Source organism: Heloderma suspectum, chromosome 4, assembly GCF_057233095.1.
Source record: "Heloderma suspectum isolate Gila_16-S chromosome 4, 16-S_ref, whole genome shotgun sequence".
NCBI lineage: Eukaryota > Metazoa > Chordata > Lepidosauria > Squamata > Helodermatidae > Heloderma > Heloderma suspectum.
This window is the reverse complement of record NC_139461.1, coordinates 311,727,758-311,754,807: the sequence shown is the minus strand read 5'-3', so window position 1 is coordinate 311,754,807 and position 27,050 is coordinate 311,727,758. Positions and strand designations below refer to the sequence as shown.

At 46.1% G+C, this 27,050-nt stretch overlaps 2 protein-coding genes across 6 annotated transcripts in view; one reads left to right on the top strand and one right to left on the bottom strand.

The window, feature by feature from the left end:
• Positions 1–22,867, bottom strand: part of TTLL9 (tubulin tyrosine ligase like 9) — a 40,985-nt gene extending 18,118 nt beyond the window's left edge. For all 4 annotated transcript variants that reach the window (XM_084854544.1, XM_084854545.1, XM_084854547.1 and 1 more), the window contains exons 1-5: positions 22,762–22,867; positions 19,629–19,675; positions 16,715–16,807; positions 9,782–9,893; positions 8,364–8,549 (exon numbers count right to left, since the gene is read on the bottom strand). In XM_084854544.1, coding sequence (XP_084710670.1) covers positions 8,364–8,549; positions 9,782–9,893; positions 16,715–16,807; positions 19,629–19,675; positions 22,762–22,776 — 453 coding nt within the window. In that variant the 5' untranslated portion in view covers positions 22,777–22,867. The remainder of the gene's footprint in view (positions 1–8,363; positions 8,550–9,781; positions 9,894–16,714; positions 16,808–19,628; positions 19,676–22,761) is intronic.
• Positions 22,868–22,930: 63 nt separating this feature from the next.
• DUSP15 (dual specificity phosphatase 15) overlaps positions 22,931–27,050 on the top strand; it is a 32,752-nt gene continuing 28,632 nt past the window's right edge. Inside the window, exons 1-2 of one of the 2 annotated variants that reach the window (XM_084854548.1) lie at positions 22,931–23,085; positions 24,066–24,133. The gene's annotated coding sequence lies outside the window, so the exon portion shown is untranslated. The remainder of the gene's footprint in view (positions 23,086–24,065; positions 24,134–27,050) is intronic. The other variant, XM_084854549.1, reaches the window with a different exon arrangement.

The following is a 27,050-nucleotide window of genomic DNA, read 5'->3' as shown; positions in this document are numbered from 1 at the left end:
GCAACTGCATGTGCCTGGCATGCACCATGACTCATTGTGGGCTAAATAACCCACGGAAAGCCTGGTGTGTCATGCAAACTGGCCCATTGGGAGAGAGAAATACAGTACATCTCCCTCTCCACTTTCTCCACACCATGCATAATTATATGCTCCTCTGTCATGTCCTCCTGCAAGTCACTTTTTTTCTCAGCTTAAAAGCTCCAAGCACACTCCTCAAAGAAAGGAGGAAGGATGAGCCTGAGGAAACATAGGGTGCAGGAGGTTCAGAAGGAAGAGGGGAGGATCCCAATGGATGGAGAGAGAGGAAGAAACAGAAACTGGTCCATGGAAAATAATCATACTTCGCAGGTATTTGGCATTTCTGAGTGTTCAAAACACTTCACATACATTCTGCCAGTAATCCTTACAACTGCCATGTATGGTAGGTCAGTACTGTTACCCCATTACTGTAGATGGAGAGGCTCGGGCTCGCATAAAGCCACCTCGATGAGTTCACAGCAGAGGGGAGGCTTGAACCAGGGAGATTTGGATTTTCAGTTCTGGGTGTGTCAAGACAAGACAGGGGAGGAGATCTATGACTGGATCTCCTGTGTGCTTTTTAAAAAAGGTAAATGCAGCTTTAAGGGTGGGTGCGATTCAGATTGATCCATGGTGTGTGTGAGTGTGTGTGTAGGGGTTAACCCTCTCCTCTTGTGTGTCATTTCCCCAGTTGAAACCATCACCTGAGACTACCTGGGGCAAACACCAGCTTTGGGAGGATGATTTCAACTGGTTAAATGGTGCTCCCCTGGTGCCACAGTCCCATCTGAATCCTCTCACCCCTCTGCCTCTAGACTTGCCATGGGAGATCTTGTCACAGATCTTCAGGCTTCTTGTCTAGTTTGGCCCTCGGTCTTAGAGGAAAAAAAAGTGAGGCAAAGCCAGTATGGAAGAAATGTTGGGATCAGCACTCTCCCCCACCTCACACTCCCCTATAAGGCCCCATTGCCACACATATTCCCACCATCTGATGGGCATTTCTTAACTATAAAAAAGCAGCAGCATGGTAAAAGCCATGGTATTACACTGGTATTACCTGTGGCTCTCAGACTTCACTCCTTGCTAGGCGTCCATCATGTATCTGGGCGGCCTGATCCCAACCTGATTCACCACCTGCGTCTCTGGCATTATGCAAGCCTGTCTGTCAAAAGCTGTGTGCAGCCCTCTGCATTTCTGCAGCCTTAGCAGCCCTCTTTGAAACCGACACAGAAATCCCAGAATTCTAGTTCCCCCAGGTGATAAAGCAAGCTTTCTGAGCCTTGCAGGAAGTGAGATATTGGGCTGTTAAAACGTCCCCTGCTCAGGCTTGTATATTACCTTCCCAGTTTTAAGATCTGTGTATTTTTTCCCAGCAGAACATTTTGTAAGGCAAAGAAAAAAATATTTTTATTGCAGGCTCTTTCATGAGATATCCCCCCCTCCCCCCAGCATTTCAGTTGTAGCTGTTTGAAAGCAGCACATTGCTCAGCAGTGCAAGGAGGCCTTAGGGCCACGGTGTCTTTCCTGTGTGCCTGCCATAAGGGGGGCTGGGAGAAGATCAGCAGATACTGTCCCACAAAGGTGGGTGGGGCATGGCCTCTGTGCTAGGCCTACTTTGCAGCAGGTTACTGTGCTTCTCACCACTGTGGTGTGAATGTCTGGTGGTGAAAGGAAAATCTGATGCTGTAAAGAACAATATTGTCTAGGAACCTGGAATGTAAGATCAATGAATCAAGGTAAGCTGGAGGTGGTCAAACATGAGATGGCAAGATTGAACATCGACATCTTGGGAATCAGCGAACTAAAATGGACAAGCATGGGCGAATTTAATTCAGGTGACCATCATATCTACTACTGTGGGCAAGAATCCCTTAGAAGAAATGGAGTAGCACTCATAGTCAACAAAAGGGTGGGAAAAGCAGTACTGCGGTACAAACTTAAAAACGACTGAATGATCTCAGTACGAATCCAAGGCAAATCATTCAACATCACAGTAATTCAAGTCTATGCCCCAACCACTGAGGCCAAAGAAGCGGAGGTTGATCGGTTCTATGAAGACCTACAACGCCTTCTAGAACTAGCACCACAAAAAGATGTCCTCTTCATCATAGGGGATTGGAATGCTAAAGTAGGAAGTCAAGAAATAACCGGGATAACAGGCAAGCATGGCCTTGGTGTACAAAATGAAGCAGGACAAAGGCTAACAGAGTTTTGCCAAGAGAACACACTGATCATAGCAAACACTCTTTCCCAACAGCACAAGAGGCGACTCTACACATGGACATCACCAGATGGTCAATATCGAAATCAGATTGATTATGTCCTTTGCAGCCAAAGATGGAGAACTCTATACAGTCAGTAAAAACAAGACCAGGAGCTGACTGTGGCTCAGATCATGAGCTTCTTGTTGCAAAATTTCGGCTTAAATTGTAGAACGTAGGGAAAACCACTAAACCATTCAGGTATGACCTAAATCATATCCCTGATGAATATACAGTGGGGGTGAGGAATAGATTTCAGGGATTAGACCTGATAGACAGAGTGCCTGAGGAACTATGGACGGAGGTCCGTAACATTGTTCAGGAGGCAGCAACGAAATCCATCCCAAAGAAAAAGAAATGCCAGAAAGCAAAGTGGCTATCTGATGAGGCTTTACAAGTAGCTGAGGAAAGAAGGGAAGCGGAAAGCAAGGGAGAAAGGGGAAGATATATCCAATTGAATGCAGAGTTCCAGAGAATAGCAAGGAGAGACAAGAAGGCCTTCTTAAATGAACAATGCAAAGAAATCGAGGAAAACAACAGAATGGGAAAGACTAGAGATCTTTTCAAGAAAATCGGAGACATCAAGGGAATGTTTTATGCAATGGCGGGCATGATAAAGGACAAAGAAGGCAGGGACCTAACAGAAGCAGATGAGATTAAGAAGAGGTGGCAAGAATACACAGAAGAACTATACAGGAAAGATCTGAATGTCCCTGATAGCCATGATAGTGCGGTCACTGAACTTGAGCCGGACATCCTAGAGAGTGAAGTCAAATGGGCCTTAGGAAGCATTATTAACAACAAAGCTAGCGGAGATGACAGTATTCCAGCTGAGCTATTTAAAATCCTAAAAGATGATGCTGTTAAAATGCTGCACTCGATATGCCAACAAATTTGGAACACTCAACAGTGGCCACAAGACTGGAAAAGGTCGGTTTACATTCCAATTCCAAAGAAGGCCAATGCCAAAGAGTGTTCAAACTACCATACAATTGCGCTCATTTCACATGCCAGCAAGATTATGCTCAAAATCCTACAAGCTAGGCTTCAGCAGTATGTGAACCGAGAACTACCGGAAGTACATGCTGGGTTTCAAAGAGGCAGAGGAACTAGAGATCAAATCGCCAACATTCGCTGGATCATGGAGAAAGCAAGAGAATTCCAGAAAAACGTCTATTTCTGCTTCATTGACTACGCTAAAGCCTTTTGATTGTGTGGATCACAACAAACTGGCAAATTCTGAAAGAGATGGGAGTACCAGACCACCTTACCTGTCTCCTGAGAAACCTGTACGAGGGTCAAGAAGCAACAGTAAGAACCGGACATGGAACAACCAATTGGTTCAAAATTGGGAAATGAGTACGACAAGGCTGCATATTGTTGTCCTGCTTATTTAATTTATATGCAGAGTACATCATGAGAAACGCTGGGTTGGATGAATCACAGGTCGGAATTAAGATTGCTGGGAGAATTATCAACAACCTCAGATACACAGATGATACCACCCTAATGGCAGAAAGTGAAGAGGCTCTAAAGAGCCTCTTGTTGAGGGTGAAAGTGGAGAGTGCAAAAGCTAGTTTGAAACTCAACATTACAAAAACGAAGATCATGGCATCTGGCCCCATCACTTCCTGGCATATAGAAGGGGAAGAAAAGAAAGCAGTGACAGATTTTACTTTCTTGGGCTCCAAGATCACCGCAGATGGTGACTGTAGCCATGAAATTAAAAGACGCTTGCTCCTTGGGAGGAAAGCTATGGCAAACCTAGACAGCATAGTAAGAAGCAGAGACATCACCTTGCCAACAAAGATTCGTATATCAAAGCTATGATTTTCCCAGTAGCAACGTATGGCTGTGAGAGGTGGACTATAAGGAAGGCTGAGCGCCAAAGAATCGATGCCTTCGAACTGTGGTGCTGGAGAAGACTCTTACGAGTCCTCTGGACTGCAAGGAGGTCAAATCAGTCAATCCTAAAGGAAATCAACCCTGACTGCTCATTGGAAGGACAGATACTGAAGCTGAAGCTCCAATATTTTGGCCACCTAATGCGAAGAGAAAAGTCACTGGAAAAGACCCTGATGCTGGGAAAGATCGAAGGCAAAAGGAGAAGGGGGCGGCAAAGGATGAGATGGCTAGATAGCATCACCGATGGAATGAATATGAACTTGAGCACACTCCGGGAGAGAGCAGAGGACAGGAAGGCCTGGTGTGCTATGTGTCAGGGTGGACACTGAACCCATAGAATCCCAGAGTAGTTCTGATTCGGAGGAAGAGCAGTCGCTCCTGGGAGAGGAGCGCGCCCCTTTTTCCCAGGGCCCGCAGCTGACAGAGTTTCCTCCCACCCACATTCCTAGATTAGAAAGCAGTCCAGGGAGTGACCCAGCACCGATAGCAGAGTGTTTGGATGCGCGGCACAGACACAGAGAGCGGCGCCAAATGGAGAGCGCGGAAAGGAGGCGTAGCGCCTGGTTGGCGCTCAAAGAACGGTTGCGCCCAGAGGATCCAAGGGAAAAGGGGAGGGATTCTCCCTAGTCCTTATATTCAGGGGTCTGCCAGTAATTGCTTTCAAACGGGGACCAACTGTTCTAACTTAGGGCATAGGGATGCTGCTGCTCAGATCTAGTTGCTACCTGTAGAGCTGTTAAGTTATAAAAGAAGAATAAAGCTTTGAAAAGAATTCCTTTGTCTGTGTCTGGACTTGGCTACTGGATTAGACTGAGAGCCCTCCAAGGAGCCCTTGACACTATGGTCCATGGGGTCACGAAGAGTCGGACACGACTTAACGACTGAACAACAACAAAAGCAGCTTTTATATCTGCTCCCCCACTTATCCATATAACTAGGGATAAGCAGGCCACTGGATTGGCAACTAGACTGCCCAGTGAACTGATTAAAGACAAAGGAATACAGGGGAAAGAGGCCATCTTCCTCTCTCTTCCCCCTTACTGACCTTCCTGGGGGCGGGGGACGAGTAGAGGGGGAAAGGACATGGCAGAAAACATCTAGCCCATTCAGCCATTTCTGACCAGCAGAGAAGAAGCAAGCTAGGCAAAAAGGATACTTTTAATTACTGGAAGGGAAGGGGAGACAGATGAACCTAGTGGCCATTATCCATGGGCCACTTTCAACCCATGGGCTACCAGCTGCCTACCAGCACAACAAGGATGAGCAGCCAAGGAACACATTTTATCTTAAAATTACTTTGGTGGGGTTACGAGTGCTGTTAAGAGTGATAGTGATTACAGTAATTTGGGGTGCAATCCTATGCATGTTTAGACAGAAAAAAGTCCTACAATTTCCACCATGCCCCAGCCAGCACAGCTGGCTGGAGAGATCCAGGGCTTGTAGGACTTTTTTCTGCCTAAAAATGCATAGGATTGTGCCCTTAAGAAGTGGAGGCTGGGTCCTCAGACAGAGAGAGGATTTTTTGTCTTACAACTAACCAGCCCTCCTCTCAGTCTCTCTCTGAGATTTCACTCTCTTTCCTTGCATCTGTACCCTCTGTGCATCTTACAAGCCTGCATCCTCCTACACCCAGACACACTGGTCTAATTAAAAAGAAAGGCATATAGCCAAAGATTCAGCTGGTTATTTCAACTCAAATGTGTTTCCAACTTCAACCTGACTCATCTCTGCATATTGTGGCCTTGCAGCTCTCCTCCGTGGCCAGAGGGCAAGATTGCACATGATGCTAAAGGCACTGGGTTGGATCCAGACTTAGCCATACTTAGAGTAGACCCACTGAAATCAATGGGACTTATACATGAGCCATGACTAACTTGTGTTGCATTGATTTCAATGGGTCTACTCTAAGTTTTAACTAAATCTGGATTTAACCCATAATTAGACCCCTTCCTTTCTCAGCTGTGATCCTGACAAAAATCACCCCCCACCCCATCCCAGGTGGATATTAGCCTTAGAAAAAAGCTCCCATTTACACCATGTTTTCCATCCCAGTTTTTCTTCCCCACTTGGTCTCCTCCTCCTCCTCCTCCCATCTTCCTTCCCCCTCATTGTTCCCTACCATCTCCTGTTCCAGCCCTCCTTTCCCAGACCCCGTTGCTTCCCTTGGTATGCTGCCTACTCCCTTAGGCCCCCATGAGGTTGACCCCTCTTCCTTTTCTAGGTCCTTCTACCTGCCCTGCCCTTCTGAGCAACTCAGCCAATGGCAGCCAGAGGCCCTTCTGACCACTTGACCCCTCTGTGACAGGCAGGCAGCTGAATCAATCACTGCCAAAGGTGTCACTGCTGCTGCCAGTACCAAAAAATCCCTTCCTGATTACCATATAGATAGGTCATCTCATCCTCTAAGGTCAACACAGCAACAATGAGATGTTCTGGATTAATATACTGTGGGCATAAAATGTGGTTTTCAGCTTGCAGAATTTGCAGTGCAGAATTTACAGCTCCTTGCCATTAAATTCAGCCTAATCCCGACTGCAGCAAGGGAACACTGAAAAGGTTGCAACTTCATCTGTTATCGCAAGGCCTTCCTAGGATATGCAGCAGGAAGAAGATATTTAACCAAATATTTTAGATTCATTTTAACTTATCTTTATTTACCCCTTCCTATGCCCTGAGGAAGGGGTGGCCTAGAAATGCAAATATATTAACCAAAACATGAGGCAAGTTCACTTCCTACCACCACCTCTGGAGCCTTCTGCAGCCTACGTCCTTCCACTTGTCGGTACAATGTTGATAATTGTAACCTTTTTTAATATAGTCTCATTTAGCCTATCCCGGTTTTCTCCCCAATGTTAATTGAGGATGTGGGCCCAAATCGGTTTAATGTAAGATTTCTTGCTGGCAATTAACGCAAATTATCATTTGTAGACTTAGATAATAGCTGGCTGTTATCCTCCTGGCAGTAATTCACATGCTCGTTTGCATAATTACCCCCCATTCCCCCACTCAGAAGCCCGCCCCGCATTTGCTGTGGAAGGCAAAGCGGCTGGTGCCAGCTTTTATCTACCCAGCAAATGACCTGTCCTGTTGTGAGCCTCGCAGATGGGTGTGGAGGTAATTATGCGCTGTGGTGTAGTATTCATGATGCAAAATGTCTCTCATCATCTGGCAACAGCAAAGCCTTTCCTTGGCTGGGCTCAGCATCTTGCTAGCCTCCAAAAGGGGCAGCTTTTTTTCCTGCTCCCACAGGGAGGTGAGTGAGTGGAATCAATTATAACATTCAGGAAAATCCGATTTCTCTTAAGGTCTCATAAAGGGGCAATCGAAGCTCCAGGGGATAGAAGAAGCCAGCAACCAGTGCCATTGTTGATTTATTATACTCCTACGCTGTTCTGCAAGCAAAGGGGTGAGTTCAAAGCATCTTTGGTGGGGTACCCAGGTAGTCTCCTGTCCAGGCAATGCTAGGGATTAGAGTCAGACCCCTTTAGCTTCACTGATGGAACTGCTATCATGTGTCTTCATACCATTCTCCAGGCTACAGCCCAGTTTGGCAGGTTGGATTTGGGAAACTTGGCTCCCCATAAGAAGAGCCCTGATGGATCAGACCAAATGCCTATCTAGTCAGCATCTGGGTGACCATCTGGTTTGAACAAAAAGGAAAACCAAAGTAAGTCTCTAGCTCTGATGATTGTGGAAAGCAACTTCTGGGCCATTTCTGATGGAAACCAGAGGGCAGGATGGAGCACAGAGAGCTTCAGCCACATGGGGACCTACCTTTATTATGGGGGGCAGCATAAGGAACAACAGACTACCTAACCTGATACTAGAACTGCAAGATAGCATCACCGATGCAATGAATATGAACTTGAGCACACTCCGGGAGAGAGTGGAGGACAGGAAGGCCTGGCGTGCTCTGGTCCATGGGGTCACGAAGAGTCGGACACGACTGAACGACAACAACAACAGAACTGCAACAGCTGCAGGCAGAGGATTCTGCCTTGGCCCCACTACCTGAGATTCTTTGCACTAAACTTGCATCCCTGACTTTTGTCTGCCAGAACAGTGCTGGGGCCCTTCTCATGTACCTCATTTATGTACTTCATTTTATGTACTTCATTTTAATCAGAGCAATTATTGGGCTCTCTCTTTCTGCGTTCCCTCAGTCAGCAGTTCTCTTACTGGTTTCATAATCCAGGTGATTCCAGGGTTCTTGCGAAACTCTTCTACAAACAGATGGTACTCTGAGGGCATCTCAAAGGTCTTGGGGAAGAAGTCACACTTCATGGCCTCCAGCTTCCCAGCATCTCGCTCCAGCTGCTTCCGAAACCGTTTCAGGTTCTTCACTATGTAATTCTTCCGAGTCAGCTGAATATGCACGAAAGATCATAAGAGCAGCCTCAATAAATGCTAATATAAAAGTACATCAGCACAGGTCAGACTATTTGTCCATCTAGTAGATACTGCATATCCATGACCTGAACTGGCCCTGGTTCTCCAGGGGTCCCAGGCAGAGAGAGGTCTTTCACAGTTCTAAGCTACCTGACCCTTTTAGCTGCAGATACCAGGACTTGAACCTGGGACACTTTGCATGCAAAACAGCTGCTCTAACAGAGTTATGGTGTCTCTTTTTGTGTGTGTGTGTGTGTTGTTGTTGTTGTTGTTTTACCAGAGAACTAGCATAGTACAAGGCTTAAGAACATAGGTCCCCATCCACTTCTTGCTTCAGCCATGAAATTCTAAGGTAATCTTAAACTAGCCACCATCTCTTGGCCTCAATCCCAACTCTTCTGACTGATCTTTAATATGGGGAAAAGGTAATGCCTACAGTATAGTATCATTTATTGAAATTATTTTCACTCCCTCTTTTTGCTCACAAGGGTGATGTACAAAAGGTAAAATCACAATCTATATTAGAAAACAACAACAACAATCAGATCAAAATATGAAGAACATGCCCAGGGGTAAAAAGTAGCCAATTCACCAAAACAAATGGACTTAATCTGTTTTTGGAGGACCATCAACAATAATTGTATCTGAAATGTCTTGGACTCTAGAAATGCTGTATCAATGCAATCTATTATTACTTTTCACAATTCAAAGCCAATATATTAGACTGCCTCTGTATAATGTGTAATTTGCGCTATAGACATGGGGTGAAATCCAATGCATTTTGTCCGCTGATGGAACTGCTTCTGTTAGTGGAACTGGCAGGGGGGAAGATTCCCCTGGCCTCCCTGAAGCCTTCTGTATGCCCTCCAAATCTGCTCCGGAGAGTTAGGGACTCTCTGAAGCAGATATAAGGGGACTGCAGTGGGGAGAAGAAGACTCACACAAGAGGACTTCCTCCCACTGTCCCCATTTCCACAACCATAAGGGCCAGAAACTTGTTGTTTTCTTTTTAATGAAAGAAAGTCTGATTCTCAGAAAAATGAATGGGCTTTGAGCAAGAGACTGTACAAATCCTCAAACATGGTGATTTCACGGGGAACAATATTACAGAAGTTGCTTTTAATGCAAAAAATATGTCCTGTGGAAAGTTACTGATAGTGTCAACCACAGTCTGGCCTGGCCGACACCAAAGCCTCTCGCCCTCTCACCTCATAGTGATTGCGGAAGTGGCTGATGCGCACATGCTCATCCATGTAGGTGTGGTCAAAGTTCTCCTGGAGCCAGCGAACGTCACACCAGTAGAAGTCCCACTCGCCTTCCCTGTCGAGAAATGTCAAGAAACATCCAGCTGGGCACAAACACAGCAAGTCAGCTCCCTTTTACTCTCTCTCTGCACTGCTTTTATGGATTTGTCAATTAACTGGCTTAAAATGTCATAAACATCTTGGGCCTTTAACTTTAAGAGCAAATGTTGCTCCCAGGCCTGCTTTAGTCTGAAAACATCAGTTTTCTGGAACGATGAAAAACCATAATTCTGTGACAACGTGTTTATTGGAAACGATCAAATGAGAAGGCATCAAATGCCCTTTGAATAAAATCATTTCAGTTAGTTTTAAAGGTGCAACTGGACTCTTTTAATGCATTTTTAAATAAAGACTAACATGGCCATCCTTGTGTAATTATCAAACTAGATAACTATCCGATAACAGGATGTTGGATGTTTCAAGTGTTCGCAGAACCAAGATACTTCTGACTCTGACACCTGTCACCCTTCAGTTCCATCCTCCCTTACTTGTTCAATAGCCTGGGAATTCTAGTTCTGTGAGGGGAGGCAGGATGGCAACTAAAGATCTCCAAAAGAGTTTTAGTTTTTATTCTTCCATTGTGTGTCACGTCTTTTTAGATTGTAAGCCTGCGGGCATGGAGTGTCTCTAGGTAGGCCCTGAAGACTTGCCTGTTTACTCTGGCCTTCCCCTGATTGTTTTACTGGACTGTTCTGGACTGTAGCTGCAATTGTGTTATAGGCTTTCCACATTGTCTAGGCCAGGTGTTTTAAGCTGGTGTAGTTCTTTTTTATGTTCGTTGTTCTTATGAATGCTGGCTGCTTTATTACTGTATCATGATGATGATGATTTTTATGGTTGTAAGCCGCCTTGGGAGTGCTCCTGCCCTGAAAGGCGGCCTAGAAATATTTTAAATAAAGAATCAGTGGAGGCTGGTGTCTCCGATGTCAGTGGGGTGGTAAATCCACTCTGGGTTTCAGTCAGTACCAGTCAGAACTCTAAATGAGTTATCCAAGGTGTGAAGCCTTGGATAGCAAAACACCTTGCATAGCTCCTTTAGAGTTCTGACAGGTTCTGACTGAAACCCAGAGTGGATTCACCACCCCACTGACATTGGAGCCACCAGCCTCCACTGTAAATGTATAACAGTTGCTGGGGAACATGGGTGGGACGGTGCTGTTGCACTCATGCCCTGCTTGTGGGTTCCTGGTTGATAGCTGGTTGGCCACTGTGTGAACAGAATGCTGGACTAGATAGACTCTTGGTCTGATCCAGCAGGGCTCTTCTGATGTTCTTATTCAATAAATAAAATTGTTTAACTGAATACATGTAAACCACTCCAGGAACCTTTTTGGAACAGTATAAAAATACTTTAAATAAATTCACAGCACCTCAATAAACAACTATTTCCAGGATTCTTTGGAGGAAGCCATGACTGTTATGGTGGCATAAAACCAATATAAGCTTGCTTACTTTCCCCAAGTGAGAAGATAACAGGAGCTAAAGCAGGTTAAGGATCTATTAAATCAGATGTTTTCCGAATTTCAGCCTCCAGATAACCCTTTCCACATGAAGATTTTGCTGAGGAGCCCTGCTTGTCTGCCAAGGAACTTTTGTGCCTTGCAGAGGAAGGACTTGGCACAGTATTTCAGCTCACATACTCGGCTCACAAGGGGTGTGCTGTTGCTGACCAGGCCTCTTAGCCTCCCCACTATTCTGCATCAGCTGAGAATGCATTCAACCAACAGAGAAAAGGCATGATGGCAGGAAGCTGTCAGGAAAATCTGTCTACCCTAACTGCTTTTATCACTGAGGAACCCTAAGCTCTGAGTACAATGACAATCTAAATTTGATGAGCATTTTGCTCTGCCATGAGGAACTTTCTATAGGCCAAAGTTGTTTGTTATGTTAATGACTATGCTATGCAACTGTATTTCATATTTAAACTGGAAAGTAGGTTTAGTACGGAAGTCAGATAAGAAATTTTTAAAGTGAAAGTTTCTGCGGGGAGATCAAGTACCGTGGGACGATGATAGCACAGTTCCAACATGAGCTCAGGACTCTCTGCCTAAAACATGCACAAAGGACTTGGAGGAAAGTCTTCAGTGTGCTAGTAAACACATGTGCCTCACCACTGGGATGAGGCCGAACATTACAACGGCTGTTGCTAAGAATTTGCTACATCCTCAGGTACACAATGGGGCTTTCTACAGGTCAGAACCCATGAGATCCCCTTTCTTGGGCCTTAAAAGGATGTGGTATGCTCTGCAAGGGAACTGATTCCATTATCAAGCATGATGCCTGTTGGTCTTGGAATAGTGCTGGCTTCTTGGCCAAACCTAATATCCACTTATTTATCTGAATTTTTTTTTCATATCAATCATTGCTTTTTAAGCCATTAAAATTAGAAATTACAGTATTAATATTTAATCATTTCATTTTGTGCTTATTGAACTCTGGAAATAATATTTGTTTTAACAATGGTAAAGTTTTATTTTTCTTCTTCTGGTGTATTATGGACAGTATCCAGTACTGTCTGCATGCTAGTGAGACCTACTGTAGCCAGCCAGATGGGCAGCTAATAAATCTAATAAATAAATACTGTGTTTCCACTGGATTTCAAGGTTCCTTTAAGAGATGCTAGTTCCTGTTGCGCTTGCAGGAGATCCCAAAAGCACAACAGAACCAGCAGAGGCACCACAGCAGTAATGGATATTGCCCCTTATGTGTACAGCTGTTTTGCTCAGCTATATAATTTGCTTTCAAAATTCTTAGTAAAATTTCTCGGTTCATTTCTTTGGGGAGGACCTAGATAGGGAGGGAAGGCTGTTTCATCAGAAGTCTCTCAACAGCAATGAGAGACCTCAGGGTAATCTGGAACAAGTTGAAAGTCACTAATAAAAATTGAAGAGTTTGTGTGGACGTGGATGGCCTGAAACAGGAAAAGTTGGCTAGCAGCTTTATGGTAAATACTGCATTCGCTGTACTACTTCATTATTCACTTTAAGGAATCAACCTTCCTGGAATAAATGAAGAGATCCAGAGGTCTCGGAAGTCTGCACATTTTTGTGACATTTTGGTTGGCCTAATCAAGGTATTACACAAATATAGCCTTTGGGGAAAAAATTATGGCCAGCACTGCTACTTTTACTGGAAGTAAGTGATCTAAGAAAACTCTCCTCATCTTTCTTCACGTTATAAGACAGGCAGCTCCGTTAAAGTCACTTTCCCTTCCTTCAGCTAGCAGCGACGTGGTGGTACATTATTTAATGGCACTTTGAAGATTGCTCTTAAGGGACTTCACACTGGCAGTAACAATTCAAGTTAGCAAAAGCTTGCCAACCCCAATTTCATTTTCAGACACAATATGCAAGGTGGGATTAACACAGAGAGTAGTGCTAGAGTATGTCAAGAATGAACTCATGTTGAAATCAATGGGAGGACTCCAAAGTGATTTGAAGACTGCAGCTTTAGGCCCCAAACCTCTCTTGTCTTGTCTCCGTTGCCTTAGCAACAGGCAATGGTCCCCTGCAAAAGCAGAAGCTCCATCTTGGGCAGCAGGAGATGGAAGGAAGGTTGACCCATCTAGCATAAACTAACACTAGTGCAATGTCATTAGCACTTCCTAGGCAAAGGGGAAAAAACAGTGATTTGCCACCAAATTTTGGCAGCAAACTGCCACTTTTCCCCTTTGCCTAGCAAGCACTTGACGATGTTGACCTAGCGTTACTTTATGGTAGTGCTGTGACAGCACTGGATACTGGCTAGGGTGCTGAGGACTAAAAACCAGATCCTGGAAAGCAGGTGGACAGGGCAGGGTGGGAAGGGGAAGGATGTTCTAGAGAAGGTATGTGTGAATGGGAGAGAGAGAGTAGAGTAATGAGAGGGCTTTTGTGGAGGATGAGGCTATCCATGGCTACTAGTCTTGATGGCTATATGCTACCTCCAGTGTGAGAGACAGTATGTCTATGAACACTAGTTGCTGGGGAAAAGCAGGGTGGGGGGGTGGGGTGCTGCTGCTGTTGCATTCATGTCCTGCTTGTGGCTTTGCCATGGGCCGCTAGTGGGCCACTGTGTGAACAGAATGCTGGATTAGATGGACCCTTGGTCTGTTCCAGCAGGGCTCTTCTTATGTTCTTATTGGGGGAGGGGGTATCTCCACAACCATAGAAGGAGAAAGGAATGGTGGCTTACCTGGATTTTCCTAGGAATCGGCTTTGGTCCGTGCAGGGCTCCACAAATGGGTGCACCATACCAGTATAAGTCACTTCACAGAACATACTTGGGGTGTGTGTGGAGTGAACATCTTCTGACTGGCAAGGGCTGCTCAACCAATAAGAGAGGCTCCCCTACCCCCATCCAGGCCCTCCCCCCTTTCTCCTTTGATAAAATCCTGGGAGGTTTCCTCCTGTGTCTTGACAAAAATCACTCTCCTCTCTCTCTCTCTCTCTCTCCCCCCTCCCCTGCATTAATTACTTCCTTAAAGCAACAATCATTAAAGGAACACAGTGTTCTCTCTCCTCGAAGCCGCCGATGCTGCAAATAATTGCAGCTTCGCATTAATTAAACGCATTATTTCAATGCATGGGAATCTCAGTAACTTCCAGAGTGTGCAGTTTGGGAACAAGGCTCATTGACCACAATGGGAGTTACTTCTGAGTAGACACACACATGTTTGTGCTGGGAAAGACAGAGATGGGAAACCAGCCCTCTTTCTAACCCAATGCTACGCAGGTGTGAATTAGTTACTTCTGAACAGCAATAAACCAAACAACAGTGAATCGCAGCTTCGAGATAGCGCTATACAGCCTTTAGGGAATTAGTGCTTTAAAATGTGCAATTTCGATTGTTGAGGATCTCTGTAAATTCTGAAGAGTGCATTCAGGGGACAAGCCTCATTGCCCACAATGGGAGTTGACACTAATTGGTTTGTGCTGGGAAACACAGGGACGGGAAACACCCCTTGGTCATGGTGAAAGGCAAAGCTCTGGGCAGGGCTACCATACCCAGGGTAAATGCAGGGGTTGGGGCACACAACAACTATACCACGGAGAACCTGACTTAAGGAAAAGAATCGGACTTAAAGTAGTCTCAGGAAATCTGGTTTTCTGCGAAAAGCTCCAGGGTGGCTGGGGGATGGCCATGACATCACGTGCCTCGAAAGACCTCCAAACAGAGCCAGCTTGCAGCAAATCGACTGTGGAGACACCCTCTAGGTGCGGGGAAAGAATTTTTGCGGAAAGGAGACTGGAGAAGAGTATAGCTAGAAATGGATGTCTGGAGAGTTGGAGAGTGCAGACAGAGAAGTGTGTTTGTATTTCTGCACAGGACTTAAAAAATGGTGTAGTTGGGAGGTGTTTACTGAGGAAAGGGGATGCAGTTTGAATGTCATGCAACAAGCAGGAGCTTTGGGGAAAGCTATGAAAGCCAAGGAGGCCTGGGAAAAAGGCACCTTTTCCCCTATTTTTGAGAGGTAAGCCCTTTCTGTGCTTGCTGGAATAAACATCCACTGCAAGTATTCCTAGAGGAGCTCCTACTGCTTCATAGATAGACAACACAAAAATTATTTTGTGCTCTGGGAGCTCACTGCATTCCCTGGTTTTGGTAACTATGGGCAGGGAAGCCAATGCTTTTCTATGGGATTGAAACCAGAATGGCTACTGGGAGCTCTGGAGAACCCCTAGTGGGCAAAACATGACTCGGTTGTTCTCAGTGCTGATTATATATATTAGGGTGCTTCCAGATGGAGGGATCCTAGCGCTACCAGTCGAAAGGCACTATGTATCTATTCTTAATAGATTTGCTGTGATAAGAAAAATGATGGAACAATGATGGTAAAATACAGTAGGGTTACAAGTGGAACACACACGCATGGTTTTCCGAAAATTTCTGTGAATGAGGCAGGTGAGGGTGCGGTAAAGGCCTCATCTGGAAGCACCAGGAGAGCAGGGGCAAACTTCTGGAAACCATATCAATGGCCAGTCCAGGGATGGGCAGACTTCAAGCTTCTAGGATCTCAGGGGAGGCTGGTGGCTCTGATGTCAGGGGGGTGGGGATTCTGCTCCAGATTTCGGTCAGAACCAGTCAGAACTCTAAAGAGCCTATCCAAGATGTGAAGCAGAGCTCCTTTACAGTTCTGACTGGTTCTGACTGAGACCCGGAGTGGATTCACTGCCCCACTGACATCGGAGCCACCAGCCACCACTGCACCATCTACTTCGTTTTTCCCCCAGGAACCTTGCGATCCACCAGCTGGAGCCAAGTGCAAAAGCATAGCTTAGAAAGAGGAGTGGATATACACTTCGAATAAAGGAATAGGGCATGTCTGAGTGCATCTCAGCCCAGGAGATTTTTTTTTCCAGTACCTGTCATTTCAAACAAAAATCTATCCCAAATCTAACCCAAGGTTCCAGCATCCTGATTTGGGGGGGGGGGTGTTTGTTGCTACTGTTAAACAATTGGGAGTCAGAAATCCTTGGTGATCTACTACAAATCACCCAGAGATTTACCAGTAGATCCTGATCTACATTCTGTCCACCCATTGGCCAGTCTCCTTCTTGGAAGCTAGCTGTGATGTAGTTTTCTGGTAGTACTTCTCTGTGCATATGCAGTTTGAAGGAGCCTTTTTTGCAGTAAACAAAATGGGGAAGAAAAGTGGCTTTGTAAGCTTCATTAGGTAGGGCTTCAGTTTACCCTTTGATTTGAGATAGAAGTCTCTACTGATATGAGAATCTTGGGGTGTTGACTTCTTGCACCAGGAACCAAATTCTGTGTTTCTGCCACAGTTAAGATTAAGAGAGGAACGTCTCCCAAATGTGTCATCCTGCCATCCCTGCACAATAAGAACTCAAACCTTACTCTTTCACTTCAACCCATCCTGGCCGTTGTCGGAGGACATCTAAAATGGTATTTGTGAGGGCACACTTGAATCGGATGCAAGCTCGGGGCTCTCTGTAAAAAAGAAACATCCATCCCATTACACACAGGGCTGCGGATGTGCCGTGTATATTGTGAACAATCCACTTAATCTTTTTTCATAGTGACCTTGCAAATGAAATCATTTATTATTTTTAAAAAGATGTATATCTCGCCTTTCGGACTGACAACAGGCTTGAAGGTGGCTGACGATGAGAGAGACTAAACATATTAAGATGTTTTTAAAGGGTGAGGGTGACTGATGATGGCTTTGCCTGGATGAACATGCAAAATGTCTACTCTCCAGTCCTGAGACGTTGCTGCTGCTACTGTGGCTGTTCCAACAGCTCCAGAAGAAATGCCAGTGTGAAGCTGTATCTGCACTACAAACCTATAGCAGCTTTATAGCAGATTAACTGTCATGGCTTCCCCCAAGGAATTCTGGGTCTACTACCAAAGCCTACTATGTATCATTTATGCTGCACTTTTCATTTGTGGAGCTCTTTACAATCTTTTGGAAAGCAGGTTTCCCAAAAAATATTCTTGGTTCACTAGATCACACTGGCTGCCACAACCCTTCCTTGGCCATCCATGTGAAAGCAACATGGCACTGAAAAGGAAACCAGGAAAAGAAGGAACTCCAGCTGCCATAAAAAAGGGCTTGATGGCCTGAGTGATCTGCACAGTATAGCCAGGATTCAAAGCACTTCAGATTGGGTATTCCCAAGGGGGCTGAACAGCATGGTTCCGAAGTGCTTCTCAGTTTCCAAAGAGGTGTGACATGCAGATGAGGGGTAACATTTGAGGAACACACATCTACAATTCCCTTGGGTGCATATGAAAGTAGGTGTATGGTTCTTTGGATCCAAGCACTACCTCCTAATCACTTAGCTATCCTTTCATTCTTGACAGGGGATACTTTCACAATTGTTTCCAAAATAGCGTCCAATGATGGAGCCTCCTCATATGGGGAAGGCTTGGAGGGTTCACAGCTCAAACTATACACTGGAATGCATTTCAGTGCAGATTGAAGCTGCTCAGGTTTGGGGGCATGGACTGTTATACAGTCCTACTGATAGGAAGGAATGTAGGAACCTGCCTTATACTGAGTCAGACCACTCGTCCATCTAGCCTAGAATTGTCAACACTGACTGGCAGCAGCACTCCGGCGTTTCAGACAGGAATTTTTCCAGTCCTACCTGGAGATGCCAGGGATTGAACCTGGGACCTTCTGCATGCAAAGCTTGTGCTCTACCCACTGAGCGATGGACTCACCCCTGACCTAGGCCATCCATCAAATACACGGCTGAACAGGAATTTCAGCCCAGTCTCCCATGGGTTCTATGGAGTTCTCCATTTAGTGGAGCTGGACTTCATATGCATGTATATACCTCCATGTGCACTAGAGAGAAGACACACCTGCCCACACACTCTGAGATTTAACATGTCTTATGTTCTGTTAGTGTTATGTCTTTCACTTTCTCCTACTTTGGACCACCTTCTGTGTTCCTTATTTTGTCTATTTGCCTAACTTTCATATTTCTTCAATCCTGTAACTGTCAGGGTTGGATCGGAGCCCAGAGAGCCCCAAAGTAGTTCTGATTCTGAGGAAGAGATAGAAACCATGGGAGAGGAACCTGCGCACTGTTCAGAGGAGAAGCCAGGGGGAGAGCCCCTCCCGGTACACATTCCTGAGAGTGATAGTGACCCTGGCAGGGAGAGGGAGGTGCCACAGCAGTTTCTGGATGCTAGGCGCCAGCACAGCATCAAGCGTGAGATGGCGGGTGCTGAGAGGAGGCGCTCAGCCCACTTGGCGCGATGGCAACAGCGGCGCCCCGATGCCCCACGGGAAAGGGGTGGACTCTCTCCTCCTAGCCCATAAGTTCAGAGGTTTCCCGCCTTCCCCTCCAAATGGAGATCAACTGATTCCTAAGGTTAGAACCCCCAGGTAGGCAACCTCCCCCAAGTAGGCAAACTCCCTCAGTAAGTGGGAATCTCTCATTATAGCTGCATTTGTACATTGTACGTCTTTGTTACTTTCCCATTAGTCCCATGGTAAGGAAGGGCCATAGCTCAGTGGTAAAGCAGGTACTTAGCATGAAAAAGGTCCCTGGTGCAACCTCTGGCATTTCCAGGGAGGACTGGAAAAGACTCCTGTCAGAAACTCTGGAGAGTTGCTGCCAGTCACTGTAGACATTACTGAGCTAGATGGAGCAATGATCTGACTTCGTATAAGGCAGCTTCCAGTGTTCCATTTGTCATGAACTGTTGTCCTTCCATAGCATTTAAATGGAGAGTTCAATAGCTACTGCAGTTGTCCTTAGTTTTGCTCTAAGGCTTGTAGGTAGCTATGTTCTTGGCCACCTATGGTGGGTGAAAACTGCCTCCAGGTGACTAGACAAAAAAGGTATAGTTGTGCTTTTTTCCCTCTTTTAGGTCACATATGACTGACAAGATAGGAATGTGCATGGGAAAACAGGCCAGTAATATTTTTTTTTGCAAGGCAAGAACTTTTCTGGGGTTTACTGTGGGACTAGTTTACTCCTGTGAAATACTTGACAGTGAGGGGAAAATGGACCTATCTGAAGCTTCTGCATATTGCTTACACCAGATGAATTTTTCTTTTGTTTGTGCCTAAAACCTACTCCATGTTACATTTCAGCTTTTAAAAGCTACAGGAGAATCTTCACTCTTCCTGCCTCAAAAAGTTTAGAGGTTTCTGTTTCTGCCTGCAGTACTTCCCCCAGGAACAGATATTCCTGCAGCTGGTCAATAAAATTACCTCCCTGCTCTCCTGTTCATGTAGAAACAGGTAAGGATTTTCAAATTATGAAGAGGAGGAGGAAACACCACTCACCGTTCTTTCAGTTTTTGGTAACCATAAGGCCCTTTGTAGTTTACGTTCTGCAATGAGATAATTGGAGAAGCAAGTAAAATAGGAATGAAAAATAAGAAATACAGCCAAAAGCCCCCCCTCCTCTGTCATGGCAGAAAAATACCCAGATGTCCTAAAATGTAATACAAGGAACAAGGTGACTGAGGGCGCAATCCTATGCATGTTTAGACAGGAAAATGTCCTACAATTCGTAACATGCATGCCAGGAGTTGTAGGACTTTTTTCTGTCTAAACATGCATAGGATTGTGCCCTAAGAATGTGTTGCTAGCTCCTAAAAACTTGATACTGATGTTCAGAAATTTTAAATATTCTACTTTGCTCTGACTCTTACATCACTCAGTCCCTAAAACAAAGTACACTGCTGATGAGGTAATCTTTGGATACAAGTTCTTTCTCTTTCCCCTTACCAGAGAAAACCACAAGTTTAGCAAAACCAGCTGCATTTATCATGCAATACAACTCACTATTTATTTCCTTTTCCTTTTCCACTGGGTGTTGTAGCCTGGTGTGGTGGAGACGTAGACAAAGAGTAAGGACTGAGTGTGGCGCCCTCACACCCCACCAATTTATCTGCTAAGCTGTTTTCAATAGTAAATTATCTAATACTCATGACATATTGTCATCTTCATTTGGGTGGCCTCAAAAAAGTATCATCATGGACATTTTGCAATATGTATCTTTAATTGGTTAATTAATTTATCAGTTGGCCGAACATCAGGCAGTTAATTGGCTGAGAAATCTGTAATCTGTTGGCAGTGAAGTTGTTTACTCATCATCTATGAAAATAAAAAAATATATGAAATAAGGGAAATCCCCTCCATCTCACCAAAGAGCATTCTGCCCTTAGCACACACACGCAATTTAACCAGGCCAATATTTTATCACGAAGACATGGGATAATCCAGCTCAGCAAAGCTGAACAGGACTCAATATTTTCATCACAGGAACTGCCACCACTGCATTCCACAGACATCAGCAAGTGTCTTTCCGCCTGACCAGTATTTTGCGCATTAAGAGAGCCATGCAAGCGCTAGCACGGACTGCTGAGATTCGTGCAAATCCATGCTTGGGAACCAAATACTCCACAGCCCAGAGGCTGCACAACCACTGCTACTGCTGCCCTGTTTCTGGCACAGAGGTCTTACAAATGGTCAAAGCAGACACAAAATGTCTTGGCCGGGAACAGGTCACTTCTCACAGTGGTTGTGTGGCCTTTGGTCAAGTGTTGCCCAGCCAACTCCCAGGTATGTCCTGAGTTTGCTGGCAGTTGGATGCTTAAACTGGCACTTGAGGTGTGTGTTGCATCAATGCAGTGGAGAACTTCTGGAAGACTGCACTGTAAACACATATTTATCTTCCTATTTGTCATAATTACTCCACATCTCCCCTCACTGTAGCGCTTTTCTTGTGAAGATGACACATTTGTTTTGTTGATATGAGCTGCCCTTCCCTCAGAGATGTCATTTGCACCGTGGGAGGAAACTTACAGGAGCAGTTATTCACACACCCCTTGCAAGGCAAACAGCAGTTCAGGGGAGTGCAATTCAAACTGAGAAAACAGAATGGGGGAAAGGGTTAACATTTCTCTTCCCCCAGTGCTGAGGCTCTGATCCCCCATGGGCCCCCTCTGTGGCTATCAACATTTTTAAAGGAAAAACTGCAGAGGTCCTCCTGACCACAGATCTCTGGCATCCTGCCGTTTTTTGATGCTTCTATTTCAGCCACTCCAAGTGCCGAGTTATGTTTTGAACTGTTCAGAACGTATTGTTATGGAATATTGTAGGGCACTTATGTTTTTTCTAGTATATCTTTAACCAAAAGAACAAACACTCTTGCGGCTTTTAAATCACTGGAGGACAGGATATGCTTAATAACAGAATACAGCCACACAGAGAAGAGCCTTCAGCAATGTGGCAACACAGAGGGTGGGGTGGGACTCATGAGATGCTCCTCTGTATAAGAACTGGGGGTGCAGCTATATTCCATGTCCTCATTTCCACCCGTGCAATGCTGGAGGGCATGCATTTAAATGTGAAAATCAATGTAGTACTTTCTTAGACGTAGTACAGGACCATATGGATGGACCCCACTTATTTGGCTTGATCACTATCGTACCACAAACCTGTTTGACACTTAACAGAAAATGAATGAACCTTCAAATGCTGGCAGATACATGACAACCTAGGGCGGTGCGGGGATGGCATTCATGTCCACCCTCCACTGTTGTTTATAATGCATTTTGATGGAGAGGTGGGTTGGTTTTTGTGTGTTTTTTTGCTTTCTATTCCCAGAATAAAAGCTGCCTTGATTGCCATTTTTTGGTAGAAAAGTGGGGTATAAATCAAATACATAAATAAATAAATAAATTCTTCAGCTGTCCACGCTATAAACTCTGGTGGGTGTGAGTTACATATATTTCCCGGCCTGTACAATATCTGTTAACTCATGCCCACCACACTGTCATGATTGAGGGAGGGGCAACTAAATTTTCTTTTCAAGGCAGGCAGCTGGAGAGATTGTGGGCACAGGGCCCTCCTGATCCTGTTTTAACCCAGCGGGGCTCTCTCTGCTTCCTGCAAACCTGCCTTCCCCAACCTGGTGCCCGCCAGATGTGCTGGACTGCAACCCCTATCATCCTCATCCAGCATGGCCATACGCCCCCCAGATGTGTTGGACTATGACTCCCATCCCATCATCCCCAGTCAGAATGGCCACAGTCCCTCCAGATGTTTTGGATCGCAACCCATCAGCCCCCGCCAGCACGGCCAAACATGGCGCTGCCCAGATGGGTTGGGCGGCAGCTTTCGTGGGCCGCGCTGGCTGCGGCTGATGGGAGCTGCAGTCCAGCACATCTGGAGGGCACCAGGTTGGGGAAGGCTGTTATGAACTATTCCTGCTCCCCCTCCACGCTCTCTTCCCCGCTCCCCCGCGTGCGTCTCCTTGTAAGCCGCATTCTGAGAAACAAACGCCTGTGCGCGCGCGTGGGGGGGGGCTTAGGAAACGTGTCCCCCCCCAGGGATATCCGCCCCCCATAACACCTTTCCGCCCCCCACCCAGGGCTCCCCTGCCCTGCCCCGCCGCGCCCCCACCCACCTTATTCTTGGCCATCGCGCTCCCCCCCCTCCAGCGGCATCAGCCTAGCGCGGCCGCCGCGCCGCCATCGGGCGCGTCCCGTCTCCACGGCAACCGGGGCAGGCCCAAGGCGGGTGGGCGGAGCCCTGGGGAGGGCCTCGGGGCGTGGGCGGGGCCTGAGCCGGGGCGGGGGATAAAGGGTTGCCAGGGCCAAGCGGGGGCGCCTGAGCTTGGCGCCCTGAGGCAAGAGTGGCTCTGCGCATGTGAAGAGTGCTCTCCCCTCGACGCTGTCCGGGTTCATGCCGAGGCGGTAGGAATATTAGGCTGCATGTGAGAACTCAGCAGGTAGCTGATATGCAGAAGAAGCAGACAATATCTGACAGCTGACAATAGCATTATTATTATTATTAATAATTTCTATGGTGTTTTAGAGTGCAGTCCTATGCATGTTCAGACAGGGGGGGGGGAAGTCCTACAACCTCCAGCATACTCCAACCAGTCATGGCCAGCTGAGGAGCCCTGGGAGTTGTAGGCCTTTTCTTCTGGCTAAGCGTGCATAGGATTGTGGCTTTAGAGACTAGGAGAGGACTGACAAAAGGAGGTGCTTCACACAGCTCAGAAATCGTGGAATTTGCTGCCACAAGATGCTGTGATGGCCATGAACTGGACAATTTTAAACGGGCGTTAGACAAATGTATGGAGGACAAGGCTATCGATGGCTCCTAGTCATGAGGGCTATACGTTGCCTCCAGGATCAGAGGCAGTATGCCTATGTACACCAGTTGCTGGGGGATGTTGGCAGCAGGGCGCTATTGCACTCCTGTTTGTGGGCTTCCCACTGGAGCAGCTGGTTGGCCGCTGTGCAAGCAGAATACTGGACTAGAGCACCATTTGGTCTGGTCCATCACAGTCCTCCTATGTTCTTACGTTAGCTGCAGTCAGACACACAATGTATCGGAGGTCAGTGAGGCTATGGCTCCCAAGCAGGACTGAGCCACGGTGGCATGTCTTCCACTCTCCTCCTCTCTATATCACCCCCCATCGTAAGGCTCAGGAGTGTGTACTTTGGGGCCATGGTGGAGCCTCTCAGCAGAAGTCACTAGGGCAGCCAAACAACCTTTGCCAGTTCTTCTGAAACCAGGAGCCGATCCAAAAGCAAGTCTTGTTGTATAGTCTTTGTAGTTTCAGAAGAGAAGCCAGCTGGGGGTGTTCACAAATGGCTCGTATCTGAGACTAAAGATATCTAAATAATAATTATATTTGTTAATTATTATTTATTTTTATTTGTTTATTACATTTATATTCTACCTTTTCCCCTCCTTAAGGAACCCAACGTGGCATACATAATCATCCTCTCCATTTTATCCTCACAACAACAACAACAACAACAAAGGTAGGTTGGGCTGAGTCTATGACTGGCCCAAAGCCACCCAATGAGCTTCCATGGCTAAATGGGGACTAGAACCCAGATCTCCCAGCTCCCAGTTCAGCACTGTAGCCACACCACCACACTGGCTGTCTTATTATTGGAACAGGTCTGCTGAGTTCTAGACTTGAACATTTGCATTCTGTTTTGCCAGGAGAAGATGGCAAACTGCTTCTGTCTCATTATATTTTCTACCAGCCATTCTCAGACCAGAAGGCAGGGGTCTACTTGGCTGGATTATGTACCAGCTGGCTGAGAATGAATGGCAATGCTGTCTGGGAATGATGGGACTTGCAGTCCAACAGATCTGGAGGGCACTAGGTTGGGGAAAGTTGTGATGGCTCGCTAGTAGCACAGCTCTTACCCATCTAAATGAAATGTTGATTTAAGGAACATGTTGGTGGGTATGGGGAACAGCAGAGTAGGTGTACTTCAGACAACTGTTTTTAGTCATTAAATTTAGACAATTTCAACTTGGTTTTGTGCACGACAAGAATGTCTTCCCACACCACAAGTTAGATGTCATATGTCTCTTACAATTACAGTTCAGATGTAAATTGGCCCTAAAAGCATTAGGAAAAAGCACAGAATTATCAGAAAACTACACAAACATCATGTCTAGGCAAAATGTAGAGCTGCCACTGCTGAACTGAATCTTGTACAGTATTCAGATCATTTTTGTGCATAAACTCTCCTAGCCATAAAACTTAACCACAAAGTGAGCTTGGGTTAGTCACCACCTCTCAGCCCAGTCTATCTCACTGGGTCACTGGGAGAATAAATGAGATGCAAGCACCCTGTCCTCTTTGGAGGAAGAACAAGGTACATATGTCATAAATACCGTAGGCATGATCCAACCCAAATTAGGCACTTTTAGATTGTATTAGAAGCACTTTTAGATGCTTTCCTGGGAGTAAGCTCTACATAAAGTGCTTCCAGATGGGGCTTTGATTGTGCAATTGCCCTGCCTCATTCACAGAAATGATGACGATGCTAATAATAATGATAGCAGGTTGCAGGTTTGCTAGATCTTTTTTTACCAAATTCCTGTGGTCCACCAGCCGGAGCCAAATGCAAAATGGTGATGGGGACAGAGCTACCCTGAGGGCCAGCCCTACCATTAGGCAGAGGCTCAGGTGACAGCTCCCCAGCCCTTCTTCCTGACCACTGTGTGTGCCATGCAGCCTGTCCTGCACCCCCTAAATCAGCCTGCTGCCCTCATGGGCTGGCCCCCATGTGCCACACACCAGGATGACCTGCTTTTACAACAGGGGTGTCGAGACTGTTGTGCCCAAGGGCTGAATTCAATTTCAGACACGTTTTGGGGGTCTGCATTCCAGTTGTGGGCATGGCCATAGGCAAAAGGGGCAGGGCCAAATTCCAGAAATACCAGCCTATTTTAGCTTAAAGCTCTTCCTGCCAGTAACTAATCCACAGGGAAGGCATTTCTACCTGGGTTTTAGAGTGAGAAAAAAAAAACTGCAAAAGCTAGGGAACCTCCAAATGATCGATGGTTGGAGGAAAGAGCGCGGGGCATGAGGAAGGGGCCATGGCCACCTTAGGAACCCTGGAAGACCAGATTGGGCCCCCAGACAAGCCAGATTTGGTCCAAGGGCCTGAGGCTGCACACCCTTAATTTGCAAGTACAACTCTACCTCTGACTGATTACGCATCAGAGATTCTAACACAAAATTCTGACACTGGCCAGAAGTGTTGCACAAAGTCCTGGTCAAAACCAAAATAAATTAATGCTCATATTTTACAGGTGAGGGATATGCCCTTAGGACAAGGCCTGCCATGACAGATTCCCCCCTCCCCCCTTCCAAGTTTACTTGTTATTGTTAAAACTATTGGGAGCCAGAAACCCTTGCTGGTCTACAAATACCACCCAGAGATCACGATGTGCCTTCAGCCTCCCCACCACTACACCAACACCAAAGATGATGATGGGGAAACTAAGAAACCAAAAGATGGATGCTGGAGAGAGACGTACACAAGACTGACTGCTGAGCAGTCCAACAGTTTGCACTTGAAAGGCAGACTGGATGGACCAGGCATGGCCAGGCAGCCAGAAAGCAGCAGACAGGCAAGAAGGCACTGGTGTTTGTTCCCTGCGTTGCTTCCTAGTGAGGCACCCAGGTAAATGCCAGGTTGACAAGACCAATGTTGAGTGGTTAGAGCAAAGAAGGAGCTGCACCTACCATCTTCAGTCACTGTAATGGCTAGTGGTATTCGACTGAGGAGGAGGTGTAGCCAGATATGAATATGCACTCAATTTCTAAAATGAGAGGTGTTGAGAGTACTTCTGGACATGATGCTCCCTGACCTGGAAACCTGGCCAGCTGCTGGTCATGGTTATAGACGAGTGAGGAGGAGGAGGCAGCACACGTGGGTTCCAAGGATTGTTTCCTGGCCCTGGTAACGGGAACGGGACTAAGCCCTGTTGACTGAATCTAATTTTTGCCCCTGAGTTATTCCAAATTAGCTTGTTCTCCCCCCCAAATCCCCCCCCAAATGAACCCCACTATTGTTGAGAATATTGCAACCTCATCTGCAAGTTACTGGAAGGGGGCAGTGTTGCATTTAGTTCATGGGAATTCAGACCACAGCTAGCCTTAGGATCTCCATAGCCTACAGTGTGGTTGCCTGTGATTTGTTCCTTTTGCTCCTCCCACCCCCCACCCCCAGGTCTCTCTCTGACCTTCCCAGATTGCTGGGAGTGGTTGTATTTACTCTCTGTCTCTCCTGCGAGTGTTATAGAATACAAATGGATTGAACAAACTGTTCTTTGGGGCTATACGCTGTACCTCCGTAATATATGCAAGCATATTGTGAGTAAACGCCGTTACCTTTCTTCATTTAAGAAGGGTGTGGTCTCCTTTTT